This window comes from Convolutriloba macropyga, chromosome 10, assembly GCF_964194025.1.
Source record: "Convolutriloba macropyga chromosome 10, txConMacr16.3, whole genome shotgun sequence".
NCBI lineage: Eukaryota > Metazoa > Xenacoelomorpha > Acoela > Convolutidae > Convolutriloba > Convolutriloba macropyga.
The window spans coordinates 31,607,124-31,631,051 of NC_134477.1; the positions used below are offsets into that span (position 1 = coordinate 31,607,124).

Consider the following 23,928-nt stretch of genomic DNA (forward strand, 5'->3'; position numbering starts at 1 on the left):
AGCTGGGGTGTCAAGAAGCAGACCACAGTTGCTCTTTCTTCATCAGAAGCAGAATATCAGGGCATGGCAGCAGCAGTTCAGGAAGCACTCCACCTGAAACAACTTCTAGAGGATTTTGGCATCCAACAGAAACGTCCAATAGCAATTGGAGAGGACAACCAAAGTTGTATCAGACTTTGCCAAAACCCAGTCAAGCACAAGAGGAGCAAGCATATCAAACAAAGTTTCACTTCATTTGGGACAAGACGGAGGATGGAACTATTTCAATTAATTACGTTCCTACAGACAAAATGGCAGCGGACATCTTCACAAAGTCCTTACCCGTTCCGAAAGTGGAAACATTCAGAGCAGTTTTGATGGGAACAGACTCTACGCAATCAGCTCATGTCTAAGTGGGGGTGTTAGAGTTTTGATTCGAATTGAAGACTTAAACTTAGTATTATAAGAAAGTTTAAGAAATAATCTGACAGAGGTAAAATGATTCAAGTCACCAATACTGATATAAATGAATCTTCGAGAAATGGTGCTGTGAATCAACACTCGGTTCAAAATGATGATTCTAGATAGCTTTTATTAGAGTTAGATTAATTGATGTAAAATCTTCCCAGCATGTATTAAAAGATTATGATATCTCCGGAGTTGTGAATGAATTCTTACAAATGCATTCCATTTATGGTTCCCTTTGCGACTGATTTGCAGATGGAAACCATATTGGGAAACCCTTGCGAGCCCCACTATGAATCATGGTGCTAAGATTAGTTTTGTATCTTGACTTTTTCACACTGATAATGGGTATATATACAGCTGATTTTTGAGTCCTTTTTCGTCCCCAAAATCAAATCACCATATTGATCTAATAATCAGATCTCTCCTGTAAATCTCTAAATTCTACTGTAAAATATCATTCTTGTTATTCTCTCATTTTGAGAAATTAATTTTTTTCTACTTAATTAAAAACGCTTTTTATTCCGCTTGCGAAAACCCATAACCCAACACCGACCAACTTCAATAAAACTGTGTGTTAAAGTAAAGTAATCATTTTTTCTGGTCATCTATACGCCAAGTTCCTAGCACCCATGACCATACTTTAGCAGCCCATGGGAATGATATGGATCTATCACAATCGAATAAATTTTTACAACCGAACATTTTAAACGCTGTATTTCAGCTGAGTGCTCAAATCTGATTGGCAACAGTTCATTGTGAATCATTTTATATTCGATCTATTGTCCCAATTCTTGCGTTTGATGTACTGTCTTTTCAATCTATAGTACTAGCGCCATTTGTACACACTTTCAGTGTAAATTTGCACCCAATTGTAGGTGGATCTCTTTTCCTATTTTAGGTAATTTCATGGATAATTATTTGATGTGATTAAAGTTTCTTCTGGATATTATAGTCTGGTATAGCAATCCAATCAATTTTTGTTAAATTTTTGCTCCTCTTATAGTCTCAAGCATCCACGTCTAACTAGCCGAAATATGTAACGTAGTTAATTATTGCTAAAAAGAGTCAAAAGTGGACCATAAATCGTTTTTGGGCAAATAATTTTAAATCCCCCGGACGCAGGTGCTATTATTCAAAATAGTAAAGTGCTATATGACAACAAACAAATTTTGAGCGGGGTCAAAAAACACTGAGGGCCGCTACAGAATAGACCCGAGATATCTATCGTGATCTCAGAAAGAGTCAGCTGGGGACATGCACATGTTACCATGAATGCAAGAAGTTTTTATAGAAAGTTAGGTATTTATACAATAATTTATTGGATCAAGACTGAAGATTGAGTAAGTTTTCAGTGTCTTTGTTTGCACTTCCCCATCGTGATGAGTTCTTTCTGCTTCTATTCTTCAAGTGGTCTGCATTGACAAGTACTTCTGTCCTTTTGGGTAACACAGATCCCACCTGGTGTGCTGTCTGGTACATTTTCCGAACATCTTCATTAAGCTAAACACAAACAAAAATACTGCATTCAAGAATTCATTAAATGACTTAATCTTAATTTGCTCTTCATTAATTGGACTAAAATGTTGGTCAAAAAAGCTCTTCTCTTATGCATTTTGTCTCAAGTTTGCATAAATTTGGAACTGATTATAAATTGAACTTTTCTGTTCAGTTTCCATTAACATTTGTCAACAATTTTTTAACGTTAGTACATCAGAACTCACCCGTTTCTTTTGCTCGAAGAATTCTGCGGGAGAAATTGCAGCAAGCAATGAAGCACTATCTCTGAAAACAAACAGCTTTCAGATCTAAAGAATCATGGTATGATATCTCTTCTTCGCACAAAAAAATCATCTAAGATTGGAAGAAATGATAAGGAATGGTTGTATTAGAGCAACTGTGGGTTGTGACCCCAAAATCTTTTAACTGATTGCAATCCTGTGCTCTCCACTGAGCCAACTGGTCCACATTGCGAGAGTCTTACTATGCTCTCTTTTATTGAGCTATCATTTCAATCTCCATCTTATGATCACAACTTACATAGTAGAGTGTATACTCCAACCGATTCTTTTTGTCACATTCACACTGGAGTGATTTTCACTTTTGTGATATTAGTTTCTCATTGGTACTCACTATTAATAACAAGTATTGGTAGTTAGTTAATATTACTAGTAATTTGAATTAATTTCGATCTTATACGGGATTCTAAGCAGGCGCAACTACTGTGAAAATGGACCAGTACTGGATTCGAACCAAGCAGCACCGGATTCGAACCGACTAGGGCTGGATTCGAGCAGATCTATATGTAAAAACTGCTATATAAGAGAGAACAAACTCTTTTCTCATTCTCCAAACTGGTATCTGATCACAACAGTACTATTACTTCTGCAACTCATTGGTGCTATTTTAAAATGAGCTAATAATCAGCTCTTAGCTCTAGCACACCTGGCGCTACAAAAATCGAATTATTTTCTCGACACAAATGAACAAATGACTTCATCAGTAACTCACCTTCCTAAATCATCATAAATGTCATCAACGGGTGTTTTCACACCTTTTTGCCCACTTCTGCTTCGTAAATCACCCGCTATCGAAGATTCATTCCTCAGACTCTCGTAATCTCTATCGTATTTAGTTCCCTGTTTACTTTCAGACACTCTGCTAGCTGAAGTTGCGCTTGCTTTCTTGCTCTTGCTGCCCTTAGCACCACCCGACCTCTGTGACCTTGAGGTGATGGCACCAGCAGACCTCTGCAGTGACCTTGACGTTGCAGATGATGTGCTCGGACCAGTCAGAACGTGTATCTCGTTGCTAAGCTCGCCTGCTAGTTGAGTTGTGAGGCTTGCAGCTGATAGAGGTCTGAAACAAGAATAGTTCCGATTGCATAAAAGTCAGAATTGCACTTGGAGATCTACAGATTAAAAATAAAGCATTTATGGCATATTTATTTTGACTTTTTGAAGTATAAAACTAAGGTTTTGTACACAACTAGCAAAGTCAGTGAGGCAACCATGAAAAAAACTGTTTTTTGTTCCAACTCCCAATGAAATGGTTTAGGAACTTTCTGCCAGCCTTTTTTTTGCTTAGCCAATTTTGTCCCATGGATATCTTTTGTGGAAAGATACAAAAGTAGTGCCATTAAGAAGCCCTTGAATTGAAATCGATTGTTAAAGATAATTTTCCAATTTTTCTAATCTCTCCAGTAATAAATAACTCTCAAATTTTCAAAAAATTTCACTTTTCTGTCTTCTAAAGTTTGAAAATGCGCTATCAAGTGCTGCAAACAAAAGTTTAGGAAAGTATGAGCAAAGAATTTAAATGCATCATAATTCAAATTTATCATACATTTAGTTGATAAATAAAGCCCAAAAGACCATAAAGCCCAAAACCCAAGTAAGTAACAGATTCACTAGGTATCACGCATAGTTTATGAAGAAAGAAAACGAAATTGAAACTTCTTCTATTAACCAACCACAAAAGCTTTTTTTCATGCATTATGACTTAACTGAAAAGATACATATACACATCTAAAAATGAGATGATGTGCTTCCCTGATTGTTTAATAATAAATTTTTTGACAGTTTTATACGGCTAGGAATTTTTTAAGAGATATTAGTAACACCAAAATATTTGACAAAACTATTTTCAAAGCGCAGTCACAAAAAATGCATTCAACTATCTCTATTACATAATCTGAAAAAATTGTAGGATATATTGTATTTTCCAGTCAAAAAATGGCAACAACAAAATTTCAGATTATTTTACATATCTTCTCAACGAAAGCCACCTTCAGAACACATAAAAACCTTGTTATACTGTCTATCTTTACATATACGCTAGGGTTAAAATATACATTTCTATTCGGAAGGTAACTTTTCGTGAGAGGTTGTTTCATATAGGAGCAAACATGTTTTTTTTCCAAACCTTTCAAATTCTGGTTGGCAATCTGTCGTGCATTTAATAAGCTAACACAGTAGCATTTTTGAAACAACAAACCAAGGAGAAGATGAATCACTTTTTGTTCCGACCCACTTGTGGGGGAGGAACTATATACTCAAATGGGTTTTTTTGTTCAGTCAATTTTGGCCTATCGATATATTCGTCGTAGAGAAATGTGAGTGGTATCATTAAAAAGCTCGTCCAGCGTACAATTCACAATTAAAAAGATTTTACTGAATTTCGTATTTTTCGAGGAGTTATCGAGGTTTAAAGTTTAGTGTGAACATGTGATATTTGTTCACTTTTAGCATGATTTTATTCACTTTTGGCAAAATTTTTATTCAAATTAAGGCCTTTCTGTAAAAATATTATTTCAAAATTTCATTTCACGCTAAAAAAATTAATCAATTTTGTGCTACCAATAGACTGATAAAAAGGCTAGTTCTGGTCTCATGGGGAAGTTCACTAGAAAAAAAGTCCAGTTTAATTTGAGAACTGTTTTTTTAGAAAAATTTTCATATTCATCATGGTCATCTTAGTCATTTAGAGACTAGTCAATTATCATATCGAGGTTCTGTTAATGACAAACTTCATTCACAGTAAACTGATACCCAATGAACAAAATATTCGTTCACAAGGGATCACTCATGTGCCTTTTTTGTATTCAACTCTGGTTTTTGAAATTTTTAATGAAATTTTGATTTTCTTTTTGAGATCTTAAAAAATTCTGGGAGCCGTATGACATAGACTCACTAACTACAAACACGATTGACTTCCTAATGTGCATTAGGAAATTCTATATGGTTCTGAGAGTGCATAGCCAATGGCTGCTAAGACTTTATAAACAATTTTTCGAATTTTTTTTGAACGTTAACCGATAATAAACTTATTTTCATGAACAGTAAGCCAGCCTAAGTAATGACAGAAGAACTTTCCTTTTAAAACAACCGAAATTGTAATTGGTTTTATCTGCTAACTATGTGTTTTATGACTTCAATAACACGAGTTTTCATTAAAAAAATTCCGATTTTTTTTGTAATTTTAGATCCTTTTGAAATCTAAACTCATTATCCTAATATTGATAGTTGGCTTAGAGAAGACGTCCAATTAATCATAGTTAAATTTTTCAGAGAAAAAGTTATTGTTTAAATGGCTTCCACAATTTCTATTCGCATTTCTGCTGAATTTTTTGGTTTTTGCCTGTATTGGCCGTTGTTTTCATAACCAGAGGACTTATTGTGATGTTTTATTGATAACATACTGATGAAAAACATTTGTGTTTTCCCATCATGTCATAACGTAGCGTGTTTTTGGATTCCAGTGAAAGCCCTTGAATTTAATGGCTGTTAACACTTTTTTTGGAATAATTTTTTCGGAATTTTTTTGGACCTTAACCATCCTTAAAATTATTTTCGTGAACTGTAGGTCATTATCAATAATGACAAGACCTCCATCTTTTTTACTGCAATTAAAATAAATCTGGTAAGCGGTTTTATCTTCCAGCAATTGGTTTTATGACTTCAATAAGACGAGTTCTTATAACTTTTTTAATTTTTGGAAATTTTTTTATTGCAATTTTGATTACATTTCAATTTTTATCAGAGTATCCTATTGTTTGTATTTCGCAGTGGCTTGGAGGAGACTTTAAACGGATGAAAGATAAAGTTTTCGGAGAAAAATTTATGGTTTAAATGGCTCCGACACTTTCTTGAACTTTTCTACAGAATTTTTGGTTTTTGCCTGCTTTTGTTGTTCTTTCCATAATCATAACATTTATTGTGATGTCTTATTGATGATTCAAGATTGACGAACATGTTTATTTTCCCATTGAGGAATAACTTTGCGTATTTATTGACTTCTTTTTTGAATTTTTTTTGAACACCAACCTTTATTAAAGCTATTTCCATTCACTGTAAGTCAATCTAAGTAAAGAGAGAACCCCTCTCCTGTTTTTGCATACAAAATCAATCTGTTAGCGGTTTTAACTACTAACTTTTGGTTTATTGGCTTCGATGTCACGAGTTTTCATTATGGTTTTTTTGAAAATTTGGTTCCCGTTAAAGTGTTATCTCAATAACCCAACATTGATAGTTCCCATTGGCTTATAGAAGACGTCCAATGGTTCACAGTTAAAATGTTCAGAGAAAACCTTATGGTTTCAATGGCTTCGAAACTTGCTTCTCGCACTTTTCTAACGAATTTTTGGTTTTTGCATGTACTTGTTGTTGTTTTCATAATCATAAGACTTATTGTGATGTCCAGTTGATGACTTACAATTGACAAAAATAATTTTTTTCTCATTGAGATATAACTTAGCGTATTTTTGACTTTCGTTGAAAGCTAATGATATTTAATGGCTATGATATAACTGTTTTACTCAAAATTTTCGTGTTTTGAATATATTTGTTCACACTTTTAAAATCATATTGTTAAGAAAAAAACAACCCCAATATTGTTAAAAAGTATATGAAATTAGAAAAAAAATTTCTAAAGACTTCTCTTTTTTTCTGTTCGACACCTTTCTTGCTCAATTTTTTTGTGCTCTTTTTGCTTTTTTTTAATTCCTCGTTTATTAGCAAATTGCTGACTGGTCTCATAGGCTTCTAATTAAGGATCGAAAAAATGATGTTACTCAATGCAGTCAGTTTATAGCGAAAATTTTTAAATATTATGATATTGTTCAATTTCAAAGACTTTTTTTATATATTTTTCAGTTTTTGTTCTTTTTGTCAACTTGAAACCTATACTCATCAATGAGAGGTTACTTTCCTTGTATTTCAAAAACCATTTTCCACGGATGTCATGTCGTAAATGATGTTTTGTTTGTTGGACAGTATGCGTTTTCATAAAAGTTTTGTGAGTGGTCAATTTTTGTGTTTCTTTTTCTCTTCTTTTAGCACATTCGCTAAAAAATTTTATATTTTTGCGTATTTTGTCCTTTGTTTTTTCCTCGTAGTCTTTCTAGTGGCAGATTTTGTGACGTAGTGTTATGTAAATCAATTAGTAGTTCGGTTGTTTTACGATTTTTTAAACACGATTATCTATTTTTGATTTTTTTTTCAGGTTGACAATTAAGTCAAAAATGTCGATGAGCTCGGGTCGGAACATCATGTGCAAACGCACATTAACGAGCATTCTTGTTTAGATATAGTTTTAAGTTTACGATGACTTTTTTTCACTCAATGGAATGGGTCTTTCTCATTTTATTTTTCATTGGAAAATATGAATTTCAGAGGGTATGGTCAACCAGTTTTTTGAAATAGTTGCATGATTAAATGGTTGAGAATATATATTTTTTTTCTTTTTAAATAAATGTTTGAAGTAACTCTTCATAGGTATTTTTGCGTGCGTATAATCTCAACAACTGTTATCAGCACATGAAAAGTTAACCCGAAAGCAATTCTTAGTGCAATTCATCCGGCGTTATTCAGTTGTTCTCCCTTAATTCTCTCCTTTTGAAGTGTGCTTTCTATGCTTTCAAAGATTACATAGAACAAAACATTCCGTTTGTCAAGATATTCCGGTTATTCGATTTCGAAGCGTACCCTAGTGATGAGTGAATTTAAAACTTGCAAGATTCTTGCAAGCCGATTCAAAACTTGCAAGATTCTTGCAAGAATCTTGCAAGAAATCAATCAAAGCAAAAAAATAAATCAGGGTAAAAATGTTTTATGTTTTATGTTTTATGTTTTAAAACATCTTTTAAGCAAATTATTGTTTATTGAACAAATTACAAAACCGAAATCAGTAAAAAAAATTTTCGCCCGGATTAAAAATCTTGCAAGAATCTTGCAAGTTTTTGAATTCTGGAAAATTCATTTGTGTATTTTTGGTAGCTAAAACTAACTGAAAACAAAATGAAATGACTGATATCAGAATTTTTGATCAGCAGAGCTGAACCTAATTGACCTTTTTCGTAAACGCGTTTTGAATGCGAAATCCTGCAAAAATCTTGCAAGTTTCTTGCAAGATTTTGAATTCAAAAACAAATTTTCGGCAATTAACTAGAGGCATATTAGAAATAAGGTGTTAATGGCGAGTCTTGAAAACGTAAACGATTAGCATGGCAAATTTTTTTTGAATTTGAGACGATTATATGCTAACGGATCAACGCTCCGTGTAGTAGGAGCGTCCTATTCAAACCTTTATTATTATCTCAATGTTCAATAAATTATTAGCGCATGACGTGTTGGATCATTAAACCGCGAAAACAAACTACATTTGGTCTTTTTAGCCAATTTGACAAAAAAAGGGTACGTAATTCATGTCGCTACTTTCCACGGTCTTTTAGCATTCAATCAACCTACAGCTAGATTTCTCAATTTTATGAAAATTGATTCAAGACATAGTTCAAAAACTAAATATTGTTTATTACCATATTATGAGTAGATTCAAACCAGCGATTTGCCTTTTTAATCCGCAATTAGTAAAATGAAGAATTTTCGTCTAAATAAAAATCAATATGATTTTCTTTAAATTCTGCTTAATTGGCTCTTTTTTAGCAGCTTTTGTTCGATAATAGCTCAAAAACACAAATTGTGGACAAAGATGACTGATATTTCTAAACATTCTAAAATTTGAACTAAATTCGTGTCTCTGTTCTCGACGTCCACTTATAACTAAACTTAAAACATAGGTAGTGAAAAACCCCAACAAATCAAACAAATATCCTTGTTTTTGTGTACGTTTTGCGGAGTAATGATCTTGATGTACGAACGCATATTACCGATAATTCTTCCCGTATTAATTAATTGACGATTAGATCTCACGTGCTTGACGTTATACCATTGATTTCACTTTACACAAGAACTATCGACGAAATGTTCTGATGCCAGTTGAGCTCACAGCTCGCTTTTAGTTTTTTCCGTAAACTGTGATATTTAAAAATGTGATTTAAAAAAATGGCCACCTCAACTTGGGTTTTTTGGGCGCTGACATCTGGAAAGCATCGTGGAGTCTTCTGGCAGTGGTTTGGAATAGTCCGCTGGCTCTGATCTCTGCTATCTGTTTGCCAGGAAAGAGTCTGGCTATTAGAGAGAAGAGCTCTTCGTTAGAGGGTGACAGATGCATAGCACAGAGAACGTCTTCCCGCGCCCCTTTCTTGAACTGAAAAAAGAAAAAAAAAGCGTGAAAAGTTTTAAACATTTTATCAATTAAATTTACACTAAAAAATATTACCAATTTAATTTTCCTGACGAAAGTTTCTTTTTTCTCAATAATTTTTGTTCTTAATGTAATGATTTCGGATTTACGCAATGAAGGCGACAGATTTATGAAAATCAAGTCATGCAGAAATTAAAGTTTTCGTGAATACTTTTTTGTCGTTTTGTTATTCTTTGAGCGCTGTAGTTCAACAAAATAAATTTTTATGAAGATAAGTTCTCAATGCTCGCTAAGTGTTCGTAACTGAAACACCAGAAGTGGTACATGATTTTTCCGTTCAAAATGTCAAATGAAACAAGGATCGTTGAAATAATTGACAATTTCTCGGCTATTCATATATTTTCTGGACATTCCAGACGATTTCCACGTCCAAAAAGTGACATGATTAGAGCTCTCATGCAATACTAATCCAAGACTTGCAATTTGGCTGATTCAGTGCTGATAAAAGACGTTCAGTCGGAATGTTCCTTTTGGTTATACCTGGAACTAGAAGTCATTCTGGAACTGAAAGAATTAAACTATGCAAATTGAGAAGAAGCTCACATCTAGCAAGTGTCTGACTCTGGCTCTGGATATGTAGTACTGAGACACTTTTGGGTTGTGCTGAAGGGCAAAAGTGAATTTCTCCTCTGCCTCCAAATATCTCCTCTCGAAGTAGTCCATGATGGCAAACTCGTTGAAAATCACTGGATAAAATATTATGGAACATTCTGACACAATCAAATCAGAAACATTTAAATTTTGATTCAGAAATGTTCTAATTAAATCCTGTATCACAGGCAACTGAGTTTCTTAGTTCAACTATGAAAATGTCGAAAATGTAAAAAAAAGTTCGTGGCTTTAACTGAATATTCTCACGTGATATTCGTGACTTGATGTCCCAATCGTCTTTGTCTAAATCCAAAGCTTGTTGATAGTCGGCCAGAGCAAAATGATAATTCTTCATTTGGAAGAAACAGTCTGAAATAAAACCACAAAAGATTTTTAAATTATCAGTTCACATTCATCAGATTTATCAGTTCACATCTTTCTTCGGATAAGATTAAATGGTATAAGTTTTGACGGCCGCTAAAATGATCATAGGTACAGATACATAAACATAGATTGTTTCCTGCTAACTCAATCTGTTAGTTTTCTGTATACTCACGAACAAGATATCGACAATAAAACGTTAATAAATAATAGCTATGATAGTTTTACGGTTGTTATCACAATCAGTGCTGCGAATCACAAAATTAAAATTCTGAAGAGGATTAAAAATACTTTTAGCTTAACGAATTTCTATTTAATAAAAAGATAGGTGAAACATAAACGAGGTTCCACATTGAGTGGGCCCCATCCCCCTCTTTTTATTTTATTTTAACACTGGCATATACAAATCATAAAGCGACTAACGTTGGATGAATTGATCTCGAACGACAAGCGGGGGCAAATATAATTTAGAGGTTAAAGCTTAGAAATTTTTTCAAGAGTGAAAACACTTCGACCTCATAGGGGCTCGAAACAGCAACCTCCTTGCCTGATCACAATCGTTTTTATATTAGCAACAAACAATAAGGACAATTGAGATCACTTAAAAAAGTCAATTGAGAAGTCAACTAATATACTAGAACAAAAGCGCAAAACTGGTGCAGAAAAAAACTTTCCATAAAACAAAAGATACAAGCCTTTAAAATAATTGCCTCAATCTTAGTGCGCTAGCAGTTAAACATAAACCGACCAACGTTGAAAGACTTGCTCTTGAAAAAACTAGCGATGCAAACAATTTAGAAAAAGGCATAGACTAGAGAGTCTTTTAAGGTACAAAACGTTCTGCGAGCTTAGGGTTTCGAAATCTCGATCTGTCGAATGGGATTGGGTGATAGTTCCCAACACGCCACACGGGTTATGTGCGATCATATCTTAGAATCGCTTTTATTTTAGCTGCAGACTAAAATACTGAATGCGCGAAATTCAAATTACTCAAAACAGCAAAAAGTCAAAAGTAAAAAAATTCTTCAAGGAGTGAAATCGAAGGAAAGTTCTATAGGAAAACCAAAAAGCGTTTTGCATTGAAAAAATACACACGTTTACAATAATTGCTTCAAACTTCGTTCAAAAGCAAATAATCACTTGAATAATGATCTCTGTACACATGTATGGATCATGAATGGAAATGCAAATCGAACAAGTTTTTCTTGTGGCAATAATAACCTCGATTGAAGAAAATATCAAGCATTAAACATCAGTCCATATACACCAATAAAAAATAGTGTACACATGAGAGCTTCGCAAGGTTCATTTTTGTTATTTTCTTTTACACATACTTCATTGTATATATATATATATATATATATATATATATATATATATTTATATATATATATATATATATATATATATATATATATATTTATATATTTTTATATATATAAATATCATTTATTTTATAAAATATTTTATATTTTATTTATATATATATATATAAATATTTATATATATATATATATGTGTATAAATATATACATATATATATATATATATATATATATATATATATATATATATGTCTGTGTTAACTAGAACTAGTTGCAGTATCAAATGTCTAGTTGAAACTGTAAATAAAACACTAAAACTATAGCACAGTTAGATTAATTGAATTTGTCCTTGATTTTGCACGACAGTGCCCTTTCATTTTGATGTTGTAGCTTCTATCAAACATTTGTCCGGCGCAATAATTGGGAGTTTAAAAACTTAGAGATTTTATGATTCAGTAGAATCTACCGCTTGCTTTGATGAAGAACAATTTCGAAAAAAATGGTTGAATGTCGAAAACTAAATGTTCTACTTTCAAGTGGTGCCTCAGTTAAAGAGTCGAAAAAAAACTTATTTTCTTTTGTTCTTATTTGAGTGATGAATTTTGATTTTAGCCGCTATATCGAACTCGGCATCAATTTTTTTTCATTTGCAGCCTACAATTGGCTCGCCTTTCAACATCAATTTTCAGCAAGTTCCCTTCATTACCAGCGACATTATATGCTTGCATTTGCACATTTCTACGTTGATGCTTCAATACTGAAGTTGTAAGCGATAAAAAAATTAGTTACAGTTTGCTTTGATGCCTGGAAATTAAAATTGTGCATCAGTACTATCTACTCGAGGATACATGGTAGCTTACGCAAACCTTAGTGAAGGATTTTGTCAGTATTATCAAAGCTTATGGTGTCAAATTTTTCTCCGGCATCAGAAAAGGGAATTTTTGAGGACTATTTCAAACTAAAATGTGACCTAGCACATTCTGCTACAAATAAATTAGATTTCATTCAGATGCCACGAAGTCTTTGGTTCACAATATTAATTAATTATTTTTTGAAAAAAATTCCCAAAACTTTTATCTAAGGTTCAAAGTGGCAAAAATCACCAAGTCAACTGGCAATGACAACACTATTTTTCTAGCAAAGCAATAAGACTTTATTCGTCAAAAACTCTTGCAAGCATTTTTCTATATTTTGAGCATATCTAGAAATGTTATACAAGTTAAACGAAAAAATACTGAGACCATGATCCAAAGCCTATATCAGTAGCGGACAAGCATAAATTCAAGTCGTTTCTGTTTTCCAGTACTGGGCATGTCTAAATGCAAGTCTTACAAGTCTGACGAGTTTTGTCAAAGACTTGAGCAACACTTGCAATGGATTCCCAAGTCCAAATCAAATTTGACCAAGACTTCGATTTAGACTGACAGGACTAAAAAGTGACATAATTATAGTTCGGAATCAGTAAGTATATTGGACTTGCAATAGGACCTGTTGAGTAATGAATTTGACTTGATATTAGAATCGGGTGAGGTATTAGATGCTCCCTTTGATCTGAACCGACCTCCTCTGTTGATGTAGAGTCCCTTCTCTCCCTTCTCAGCTCTGATGGCTTTGTTAAGCAGTGACACAGACTCCTCAAAGTACCTCTTGTGGTAACACTCGATTGCAAAGTCATTGTAACTCAGAATCAGTTGTCGCATTGAGTTCTGGTACACTGGCGACGACTCGTTGTGGTCCGTTTTGTCCAGAGCTGTAAGCATTATTGGATTGATAGCAAAGTTGTAATTAAAAAAAAAATCAAAGGTTGAATTATGAAAATACCGCAAGTCAATTTATCAAAAGAAAATACCATACAGGTTGATTTAAGAAGAGTTCGCAAGTGGACTTATACACAGAACACAGCTACGCATATAGGATGACCGGATTCTTTCCATTTGTGCCCCGCCCCCCCCCCCCCCAGTGCGTTATGCTGTTTGGATGGTTCCCTTGTAAAAACATTCAAGATGATGAAAATGATTTGTTTTAACAGTAAAGCACCTGTGACTTAGATATTATGAATAACACTTCCCCAAAAGGAAATCGTCGACAGCGTTGTTGAATTTGGCCAGTCGTCTGTATACTGCGCCTCTTAGCACATGCAGTTCAGCCACTGTGGGGTCATTGTCAATTGCCTGGCTCATCTTACTCTGCGCCTCTGGCAACTTGTTCTCTAACATAAGCACTATAGCTTGATTCTGAAACGAAAAACACCAGGATTATTATTCAATAATTAAATAAGAATATTCGACCTTTTTTTCTGGAATTAATTCGGTAGAACCAAAAATAGTATGACGAGGTTTTTAGAAACGTTTCATTCATACCCAAAAGAACGAGATTGTTCAAAACGGAAGCTGTGGAAAATTAGCAAAACTGCAGTTTTGATCATTGTATAATAATTGATTAGTTAGCATACAATAGGAAAAGTGGTTTCGATAGAAAATGATCACAAAACTGACCAGCCGGACCAGGCTGAAGTGACCATTTTCTCGCTTCTCAAAAGCAAATGAAGAATCTCAAAAACAATTGTTGCTTATTTTCGGCTCTGTTGCCAAAGTTTAGCTATCTTACCATATTGTTTTGGGCAAATCATTCAAGCTGTCAAAATGAGTACAATCGAATCCAGAGTGAGTCAGTGCTTACTTTGAGTTGTATAGCTTTCTGGAACAGCGTTTCTCTCAGCTCTTTGGCCTGTTCCAGGTCTGGATCCAGTTCTAAGGCGTCTCTGACGTCATAGTAACACAGGGTACTCTAAACAACACAAAAAATAAATTCACGGAGGCAACGATTAACGTTTTGAAGTACCGTAGTAATAAAAATCCATTCTCTTTGGAAATCAAACGTCCTTTTAAATAATTTGCTTCTGTTGTATTAAAGAGTGAGAACCACTTTAAAGCGCTCATAAGAAAACGGAACTCGAAATTCAGTCAAGTATTCACAGTTTTGTACCGAAATAGACACAAGTTGAGTTTCAAGCACTAAAACTGTTTCTGGCGCCTTACCTGAGCACGAAATTTGATATGACCAAACAGCCATAGGTGAGAATGACCTCCGATCAGTCGTTCGTACTACCATCGAACATAAACTGTTTCAATCAAGGTACGTGACTTCTCATCAGAGTTGTTATATTCAAAAATAGGTATTTTTTACAAGACAGATTTAAAAAATCATGTTCTACAGGAAATCAAAGAACCGGATGGTTTCCTCATTATTCTGTTTCTATTCAGATGGTCGATGATGGAATGGACAGAGTGGAAAAGAATAACAAAGAGCTTTATTTCGTCCTGACTCTAGGCATTTTAGGCGTTTCAGTTGATCTCCTTTAAAGTCTCTGTTGAAGTGATATACGTAACTTCCTACCATAGAGCCATCAAGCCCATAGTTTTGGATTTACATTTTTTCAATATAGATCCTAATTGAGTCCTTCACGCGGTTAATTGCATTTGGAGTCATCGACCCGGGTCACCCATCATACAACTTTCTTTTATTTTCTACTTAGTTATATATGATTCTAAGTAACCATACTAGTTCATAAATGATTTGTATGAATTCTTGGTAGTCATACAAGGATCATATATGATCTCCTAGAAATCATACAAGGATCAAACCATAATTTTCAAAGCCTAAAAACTGTATAATTTTCAATCTCTCGTATAATGTATTCAGAGGACATATTAAATTATTATATCGCATTTGCAATCCATATTTGATTCTTTATGTGCGCTAAAATATTAAATTTGCGCTTTAAACATATTCAGAATACAAATTTGAAGTTAAATGCCAAATTTTTTTAATAAATGAGCATCTACAGGTATAAACTGGCTTCAGAGAATATCGAAACTTAAGTTATCTATTTGAACTTACTCTTTTATTTAGAACCTAACTTTGCAAATGAAATTGTACGTTAGAGTCTTTTGCGGATCACAAAGGGATAAAGGGGAATCATTTATGTGATGCCTTACTGAATAAATACGAAAAAAGAAACATAAATTATAAAAGATTTATAAAAAACAGATGTATGCTTTTTGGTAATCATACAATGATCATATATGAATTCTTTGGTTTCATACAAGGATCTTACAATGAGAAATCAAGTCTGGACAGTATGAAATCATATATGATCCTTGTATTAAATCAAAGAAACTTCAACCCGGGGAATAAGAGCAGAGGAAGGACTTGCGTGGTATCAGAATTTCTGCTAAAGAGGTAATAGGATCTAAGCTTATTTTTTTGTAGCAATTGGGTAAAATAATACGAGTCAGAAAAAAAATTTATTCCGAAGAGAAAATTACAATTCCGGGGTTTAATCTCTACAATAGGCAAATTGTTTGAAAATCAAGTACATAATACATATTTACAACGTTTTTCTTTTTTGGCAACTCTTCTCTTTTTTATCAACATTTTGCAAAACAATTATAGTTTACGTAGGCATTCAAAACATAAGGCCATTTTTCCTTCCTCGGGAATGTTTCTCTGTATATAACACCTTGGTTGAGTTATCTTTTTGTTAAAAAAGTACAATAATCAAATAATCTTTTTCAGAAAAAAAGTTTGTTTTCGAGTCGTTGCTATTGCGAGGGAAATAATACATGTATGAACCTCATAACGCCGAAATTTACTATAAAGATTTAAACAATTCTTTATGCAATTTTTACGCCGTCTATTCATTTTTGGTAACTTCATTGGCGACGAATTTATTGAAAAGGGAAAAGATTCCAGCTTTGGAACTGTCATAAACCTCTTGATTAAAATTTTCTTTTATCACTGCGGTTTCCTATTTTCAAATGCACCAAACGCTGTTACGCAGGTGCATGCGAACAAATTATGCACTCATAATTTATGCAATATTCGTCATAACACCATATCCAAAATAAATGCATATACTCAAAAACGCACAATCCAAATACAAAAATAAATTATTTTTGATCGCGTGCGCACTAAAATTTTACATTTTTCATCGCTCTTAAGCCAGAAATAAAACCCCTTAAGATTACTTAAAAGGAGTAGTGGCCTATTTGAAAGACAGCTATAGCTAGCTATTCTAGAATTGGAGAATCGCTGCAAAGTTCATTAGAAGCTCTGAAGTAGTCAGCTTTTCTATTTCTTTCATTAAAAGCCTTGATTGAAATTAAAACTTTTCCTGCCTGGAACCACTAAACGGAGACTACCACGCAATTGAAAACCTGACTTTTATTTACTGTTCAAAATTAGACCGACAAACTTGATCGTTTTGTTCAAAATTTTTAAAACAAAATTGCTCTCTTGCCATTTTACAAAAATGTCCTGTTGCGGGTCTTCGAATAAAGTTGATGCCGAGAGTGAAGTTAAAATAGTTGCCAAATCTGAGAAGAAATCTCACAAAAAAGACAAAAAGCGTAAAGGATCAGGTGGTAGTTTGAGCATCAGCATAGATTTCGGCCACTCGGACAACGAATACAACCATCACGTGCACCATCACCACCATCATCACCATGTTACTCATGTGCAAACAGCCGAAGGGAATGAAGTCGAAACTGAGGTTGCCGTCGAACAAGTTGAGGAAAATCAAGAGACTACTGAACAAGTGAGAAAACTTATTAGTATTTAACTTATTAATAGCTGGATTGCATTTATCACATTCTCTCAAAAACAATTTTGATTTATCCATAAATATTCGACCATGTTCACCCTTTCATAGAGAATTATTTGACATGGTTTCTGCCGTAATTTTTAAGCTAGTTATATTATCCCATGCTTAATTCATTTTTTAAAAAAGTTCATTATAATCATAAATGACATTGTGCAGTTACAGGAAATAACTTTACAAGCGTTGTCTTAATTTTTTTTATTACTCCATCGCGTGTTATTGTTCCCACCCCACTTTAGTGGGAGGGAGACCATACACTCAAATGGGGTTTTGTTCAGTCAATTTTCGCCGATCGATATACTCATCGTAGAGAGTTGTGAGTGGCATCATTAAAAAGCCCGTACAGCTTAGAAAATATGATTTGAAAATTTCTTGAATTTCCTATTCTACGGGGATTTATCCAAGTTTAAAGTTTTGTGAATAGTAGACAGATATTCGTTGTTTTTATTCACAAATTCCGTAATTTAGCCAAAATTTTTGTTTACTTTGCACAAATATTTTAAAATTGTACACAAAAGTGTTAGTGGTTTTAACCCTTAAGATAGAAGAAGGTTGATGAATGGTTTCATCTGAGCTTTTTTAGCTTAAATTAAACTCAATTTTTTGAAAATAAAATTTTCTCATCAAAAATGGTGCAAAACACAATTCTTTAGCCCACTTGTTTTAGTTTGCCAGAGGTAGAGTCCAGAGAACAGCCAGCACAATAGTTTAAAACTCAATAAGGGCTTTTTTCGTTTCGGCTCCGTGAAATAAAATTTTTCTACTTTTTGCTAATATAACTCGAGTTGTATGTAAAATGCAGGATTTAGTTTTGGTATATTAAGATGTTTCAGTTGTCAAATAGCCTATTTTGCAAATATTTTGAACAATTAGGCATTTGGTTCGTCACGCAGCTAATTCAGGGCTAAATTTCTCAATTTTGTGGACTCTGATAATTAAAAATTGTTCCGATTCTTTTGGGGCACAATGTCCTTTTAAAATGTTTTTGCAATTTTTGTCTATTTATGTTAATTACTGACCAAAAATGATTTCAAATCAATGTTCAAATAACGGAAGTCCCGCTTAAATGAAATTGATTTCCATTGAACATTACATATTAGCTTTCGAGAACGAGCTCATGTTTCTTAAGACTTCGGCAGTATTTTTTAAAAAAGTTTAAAGTGAACTCTTTTGTTTTGCCTGCAATTTTTTTTCTCATTCCAGCTTTATTGCTTAGCCTGACTAATAAAAAATTTCAACTGGTCTCCTTAATTGGCTCATACAAAGCCAAACCGTGTTTTCAGTTGATATCTAATGCCACCCATGACTTTGTATACATCTCAGTGAAAACAAATTAGTGAATTTTTGAACTGAGCATCTTTTATAACCCACTTCTGTCTACTTGCAGCTGATTCTCATTAAAGGCAGCTCATCCTTTGGTCCCTGTGGAAAAAAATACATTATATAATAGTTTCATTTTAACAAATGGTTTCTTGGCATCTGTACTCTTAAGAAAATGTTGTAGGACCATTTTTGAGGCCCGCTTTTTTGCTTGGCAAATCATCGCAAAAGCTACAGGTTCCATTCAGGCCCAAAGATTGCACGTTTAAATATTTTCGATGTTTTTGATGCATACTTTATAATTTTAACAGCTCAGAAACATTTCTCTCGCAAAATTTCCTGCAAATACCCGTTTTTATCTGTATGTGTGAGCGTGTTGCTCTTTTTAGAGTCACTAGAAATACGATAAAATCAGAAAAATCCCGAAAACTTCATTTGGATATATGAATTAACTAGTTTAACATTTTGAAAATATAGCTAATGGTCTTAATGATTTTATACTGAAATATATTCAAAAACAAAATGATATTCGAATCGGCACCTTTTCTGTTCTTGACTTTGATCTCATTCTGTTTTTGTTGGTTTTTTTGTTGGTTATATTATTTGACTATAGTCTTTTTTGGCTTAGACAATTCATTTTTTTTGTTGGTTATATTATTTGACTATAGTCTTTTTTGGCTTAGACAATTCATTTTTATAAGAATTTTAGACAATTTTTTTCATTAGAAATTTTAATGGTTTTCTAAATGGGTCTATTTTTTATGTTTTGTTGTTTTTTGTGGACACTGATAATCGACAATTGTTATGATTGTATTTTGGCACAATGTCTTTTTAAAATATCTTGAAATTTTCTGATTATGTCAATTACTGACTGAAAAGTATTTCAAATCAATGTTAAATTAACGCAAGTCCACTTAAAAAAACCATTTCCATTGAACATTATATATTAGTTTTCGAGAACAAGCTCATCTTTTAAGGCTTTGTCAGTATTATTTTTCAAAACAGTTTGGAGTGATTTCTTGTGCTTTGCCTGCAATATATTTTCTTTTTGCAGCCTTATTGCTTAGTCAGACTAATCAAAAATTTCTACTGGGCTCTATAATTGGCTCAGACAAAGCATATCCGTGTTTGCAGTTGATATCTAAGAGCTCCTATGACTTCGTATGCATCTGTTTGAAGAAAATTGAATTTTGAGCTGAGCATCTTTTATATCCCACTTCTGTCTACCTGCAGCTGGTTCTCAGTAAAGGCAGCTCACTCTTGCTTCCACGTGAAAAAATTATTTTCTATAATTTTTTCTATTTTTAACAAATGGTTTCTTGGCTTTTGTACTACAAGTTTCTTGAAGAAACGTTGTAAAACGTTGTAAAAAATGTTCATTTTTAACTGTGTGTGTGTGTATGTGAGTGTGTGTGTTGTTCTTTTCATAGTCGCTCAAAATATGATAGATGAAGAAAAACACCAAACACTTGATTGGATATATGAAAGAATTTGTTTAATATTTTGAAATAATAGCTGATGGTTTTAATGATTTTAAGATGAAATAAGTTCAAAAACAGAAATTCGAATCGTCGCCCTTTCTGCTCTTGATTTTAACCTCCCTTAAGTTAGTCTCATTAAGATTAGTGTAATCAAATTTTTGCTGAAACAAAAGTTTTGTGTTGGTTATATGACTTGACTAATGACTTTTTGGCTTAGACAATTTGTTTTTATAATAATTTTAGACAATTTGTTTTTCATAAGAAATCTTAATAGTTCTCTAAACTGGTCTATTTTTCAAGTTTTATTTTCTGTTTCAAATAAATTGTTTACAAAAAAAACTCATTGCTAATCAACTGAAACCCAAGTGAAAAACAATATTTGAATTATTAATGGTTCTTAAAATCTCATAGGCTTCAATAGCGCGGTTTCTTAAAATATTTCGTTAACTTTGAGTTTTGCCCTGTTTAGTTTATTTGCGTGTTCTAACTGAGTATCACCAACATTGAGCACAATTTGACTCGTGAAGACTTATGAGTTTTTTGATTTGCGTAGAAAATCTATGTTTTTTAATAGATTTGAAATTGCTTGCTTTAAAACTAATCTATAGAATTTTAAGCTTTGACAATTTCTAAATTCTTTCTGTCAATATGTAGCTTAGTCTCTAAAACTACAGGCTATATCGTCTTTTTAGCCGACAAAATCTAAATTGTTGTGTTTTAAACTGATGATCTCTTTGCTTTGATACTACGCAGAAAATGCAAAATTGGACATCTGCATTTTTTTCGAGGTTAATCTTTGTTTGCTTGCCAGAACAACAGTTTAATGTGGAAATCACTTTGTTGATAAAAAGGTACTCTATTGCACCTATTTTTTATTCTCAGTGAATAGATAATCACTTTAAGGGCTGTGACACCGCTTTCTTGATAAATTATTTGATTTATTAAAGCATTTTTGACTGTTTTTGCCGATCTTTTTCGTAGTCCCATGACATAGTCTAGATAATGATGGTCTAAATTGCTTCCTTAAGAGTGTTTATTTATAATTTTTTAATTGATTCCTTAATTATACATCAAGAGGTATAAATGAACCTTTATAACGATTTCTGTTGATACCTAATGGTTTTAATCACTTAGAAAAAAAATCTTTTAAAAATGGAAACTAATTTTGAACAATTCCCTTTCTGCGGGTTTTTTTTTAATTTGTCAGGAGCCTCATTGAGGAGAGGTCTCATAGGTCTTTTGTTCTTGTACAGGTCAACTTGTGTAGTTTAGCTGTTATCTGATGTTATTTTAATTCTGTTATTGTGTTTTCTTCTAAACATAGACATCGGGTTACGAGGGTAATTAATGTTTGTTCTTATTTGAGTTTTACGTGTATCTTATCTCAAAGCCTCATTTTTGGCGGGGTTTCATCAACCCTCTAATTTTATTCTTTTAGTGGTTTGTTGAACAGTATGTGAATGTTTGAAAGTTTTCTATCTCTTACTTTTATGTTGAGCAGCTTTTTTTAGAAAGGGTAATTGTATCAGGCCTTACGAGACAAATTTTTTATTGCAAGATTTTGTCACTATCAAATTACTTGTTTATAAAACTCATGGTTATCTTGTTGATAACTAAATAGGTTTATGAAAAAGTGCAAGAATCTGGAAACAAAACTTTCCACTCGGGTAGTTCAAAAAGGTATGTGATTTTATTTAATGTTCCAAGGTACAGACAGTATCTGAGGAAACAACGGAACAAACACAAGACGAACCCCAACCAGAGCCTGAAGCAGAACCGGAGGAAATCGAGCAACTCGGAGAAGCTGAAGAGCAAGAACCGGAACCTGAGCCCGAACCCGAACCCGAACCAGAGCCAGAACCAGAACCAGAACCAGAGCCTGAACCGGAGCCAGAACCTGAACCAGAACCAGAACCTGAACCAGAGCCCGAACCAGAGCCCGAAGACGAAGAGTAAGCTTGTGAATGATTTCAAGTTATAGCGACTGTGAAAATCACCGATTTGCTACTCAGCAAAACTATCGAACAGTTTGGAGAATCGCAGATTTCCAAATCTTCACAAATATAATCAACTGAATGTCCTCTTGAATTAAGCTTTCTCAATTTTTTCCTCAGAACGCAGTATCAAAATCCAACATTAATATATTTTGTTCCTTCTTAATCTTGGTAATGTTTCCGAGTTTATTTGAAGCTCTCATGCAATTTTGCCCTGTCGTATTGATGTATTAAAATTTCCTCTGACCCCGCTTAATCAGTGTACAATTGAACCCTCACTCTGGTGCTACGCTTCTGTTGTTTTTCTTCAAAATTGTGTGATGCATATCAACATAGACTTATTTTTGCATCTTTTATTTTGAATGCCCGAACAGCCAGCAGAAAAAAAGAACCGAATTAAAAATTTTCGAGTATTCTGTAAAATTAGGCCGCAATAACTAATTGAACTTAAAAGTAAATTAGTCAATTCAGCAACTATGCTCTATAAGAATTTAAACAGGGTACAATATAGGCGCAGCTAAAACGCAAAAACGGTTGTCGTCATTTCATTGCAAGCAAGATGAAAGAACATTTTGATTACTTAACCAAGCTAGGTCAAAAATCGTAATAAGAAAAAAATTTAATTTTCTCAAGTCCCTCTAAACACCAGTGATTGTGGAATTTTTATCGTGTAAGATCTGATAAGACATCTTATAAGATAAACATTCCTCTTAGCAGAATTTTTAACGTGTAAGATCTGATAAGATGGAATTTTTATCGTGCAAGATCTGATAAGACGGAATTTTTTATCGTGTAAGTTCTTATAAGCCATGTTTTAATGATTTCAATATAACCGTATAAAGTAGTCAAGTTCCTATGAGAGTAAAAAAAAATCGGTCAACTAACCAATTATGGAACAAAAAAATGAGTGTTGATTGTGTTTTGTCGGCAGTTTTATTGTGAGTATTAACTGGGTACTTTGACTAAATTTAGCAGTCCAAGATAGTTTCGGTCTTTGAAAAAATTTTTTTCAGCCTAGTTTGATAATCAGCGCTTTAGAGAAAGCGCTTGCCACTGAAATAACATTTTTTACAATATCTTATCAGTCTTAAAAGACAGTATAAGATACTTTTCTCTTTCTTGCTCTGACGCTTAAGTGTTGCATGCTGTAGCTTTTCGGCTACTGCTTGAAAGCAACTCTGAATTGCCTTCAATTTGAAGAGCATGCCATACTTCAAGAACTTTTAGAGTCATAGCTTTCCAAATGTTTATCGTGTAAGATCTGATGAGAGGAAATTTTTATCGTGTAAGATCTGATAAGATGGATTTTTTATCGTGTAAGATCTGATAAGACGGAAGTTTTATCGTGTAGGAACTTATAAGAGGAATTTTTATCGTGTAAGAACTTATAAGCGGAATTTTTATCGTATAAAATCTGAGAAACGTCTTATCAGATCTGATAAGAAGATTCATCCCCTTGCAGGCTGTTAGCAAGATGGTTTTGTCAGAAATTTGTCAGATCTTACATAATAAAAATTCCAGAATCACTGGGGAAAGCACAGGAAATCTTTTCGGAATCTGTCTAGAAAACCAAATTGGTTAATTTACTTATGGCTCAAACCTGATCTGAAATTAATTCAAATTACTTT

General features: G+C 33.3%; 2 protein-coding genes across 2 annotated transcripts in view; one reads left to right on the forward strand and one right to left on the reverse strand.

Moving 5' to 3' along the window:
- Positions 1-1,749: 1,749 nt before the first annotated feature.
- Positions 1,750-23,928, reverse strand: part of LOC142348447 (tetratricopeptide repeat protein 16-like) — a 55,953-nt gene continuing 33,774 nt past the window's right edge. The window contains exons 5-13 of the mRNA XM_075399807.1: positions 14,523-14,630; positions 13,906-14,077; positions 13,405-13,593; positions 10,405-10,506; positions 10,090-10,232; positions 9,293-9,489; positions 2,956-3,303; positions 2,169-2,229; positions 1,750-1,947 (exon numbers count right to left, since the gene is read on the reverse strand). Of these exons, the coding sequence (XP_075255922.1) occupies positions 1,771-1,947; positions 2,169-2,229; positions 2,956-3,303; positions 9,293-9,489; positions 10,090-10,232; positions 10,405-10,506; positions 13,405-13,593; positions 13,906-14,077; positions 14,523-14,630 (1,497 nt within the window). The 3' untranslated portion in view covers positions 1,750-1,770. The remainder of the gene's footprint in view (positions 1,948-2,168; positions 2,230-2,955; positions 3,304-9,292; positions 9,490-10,089; positions 10,233-10,404; positions 10,507-13,404; positions 13,594-13,905; positions 14,078-14,522; positions 14,631-23,928) is intronic.
- On the forward strand, positions 16,771-22,713 carry LOC142348444 (uncharacterized). The gene is made up of 2 exons (XM_075399805.1): positions 16,771-17,442; positions 22,014-22,713. Exons 1-2 carry the CDS (start codon positions 17,158-17,160, stop codon positions 22,260-22,262), a joined length of 534 nt encoding a protein of 177 aa, XP_075255920.1. The 5' UTR covers positions 16,771-17,157; the 3' UTR covers positions 22,263-22,713.

Bases quoted from the DNA above. Each gene is read 5' to 3' on its own strand.
- LOC142348444 (XM_075399805.1), top strand. From the start codon at position 17,158: ATGTCCTGTTGCGGGTCTTCGAATAAAGTTGATGCCGAGAGTGAAGTT. The intron at 17,443-22,013 runs GTGAGAAAACTT...TAATGTTCCAAG, and splicing joins ATCAAGAGACTACTGAACAA to GTACAGACAGTATCTGAGGA.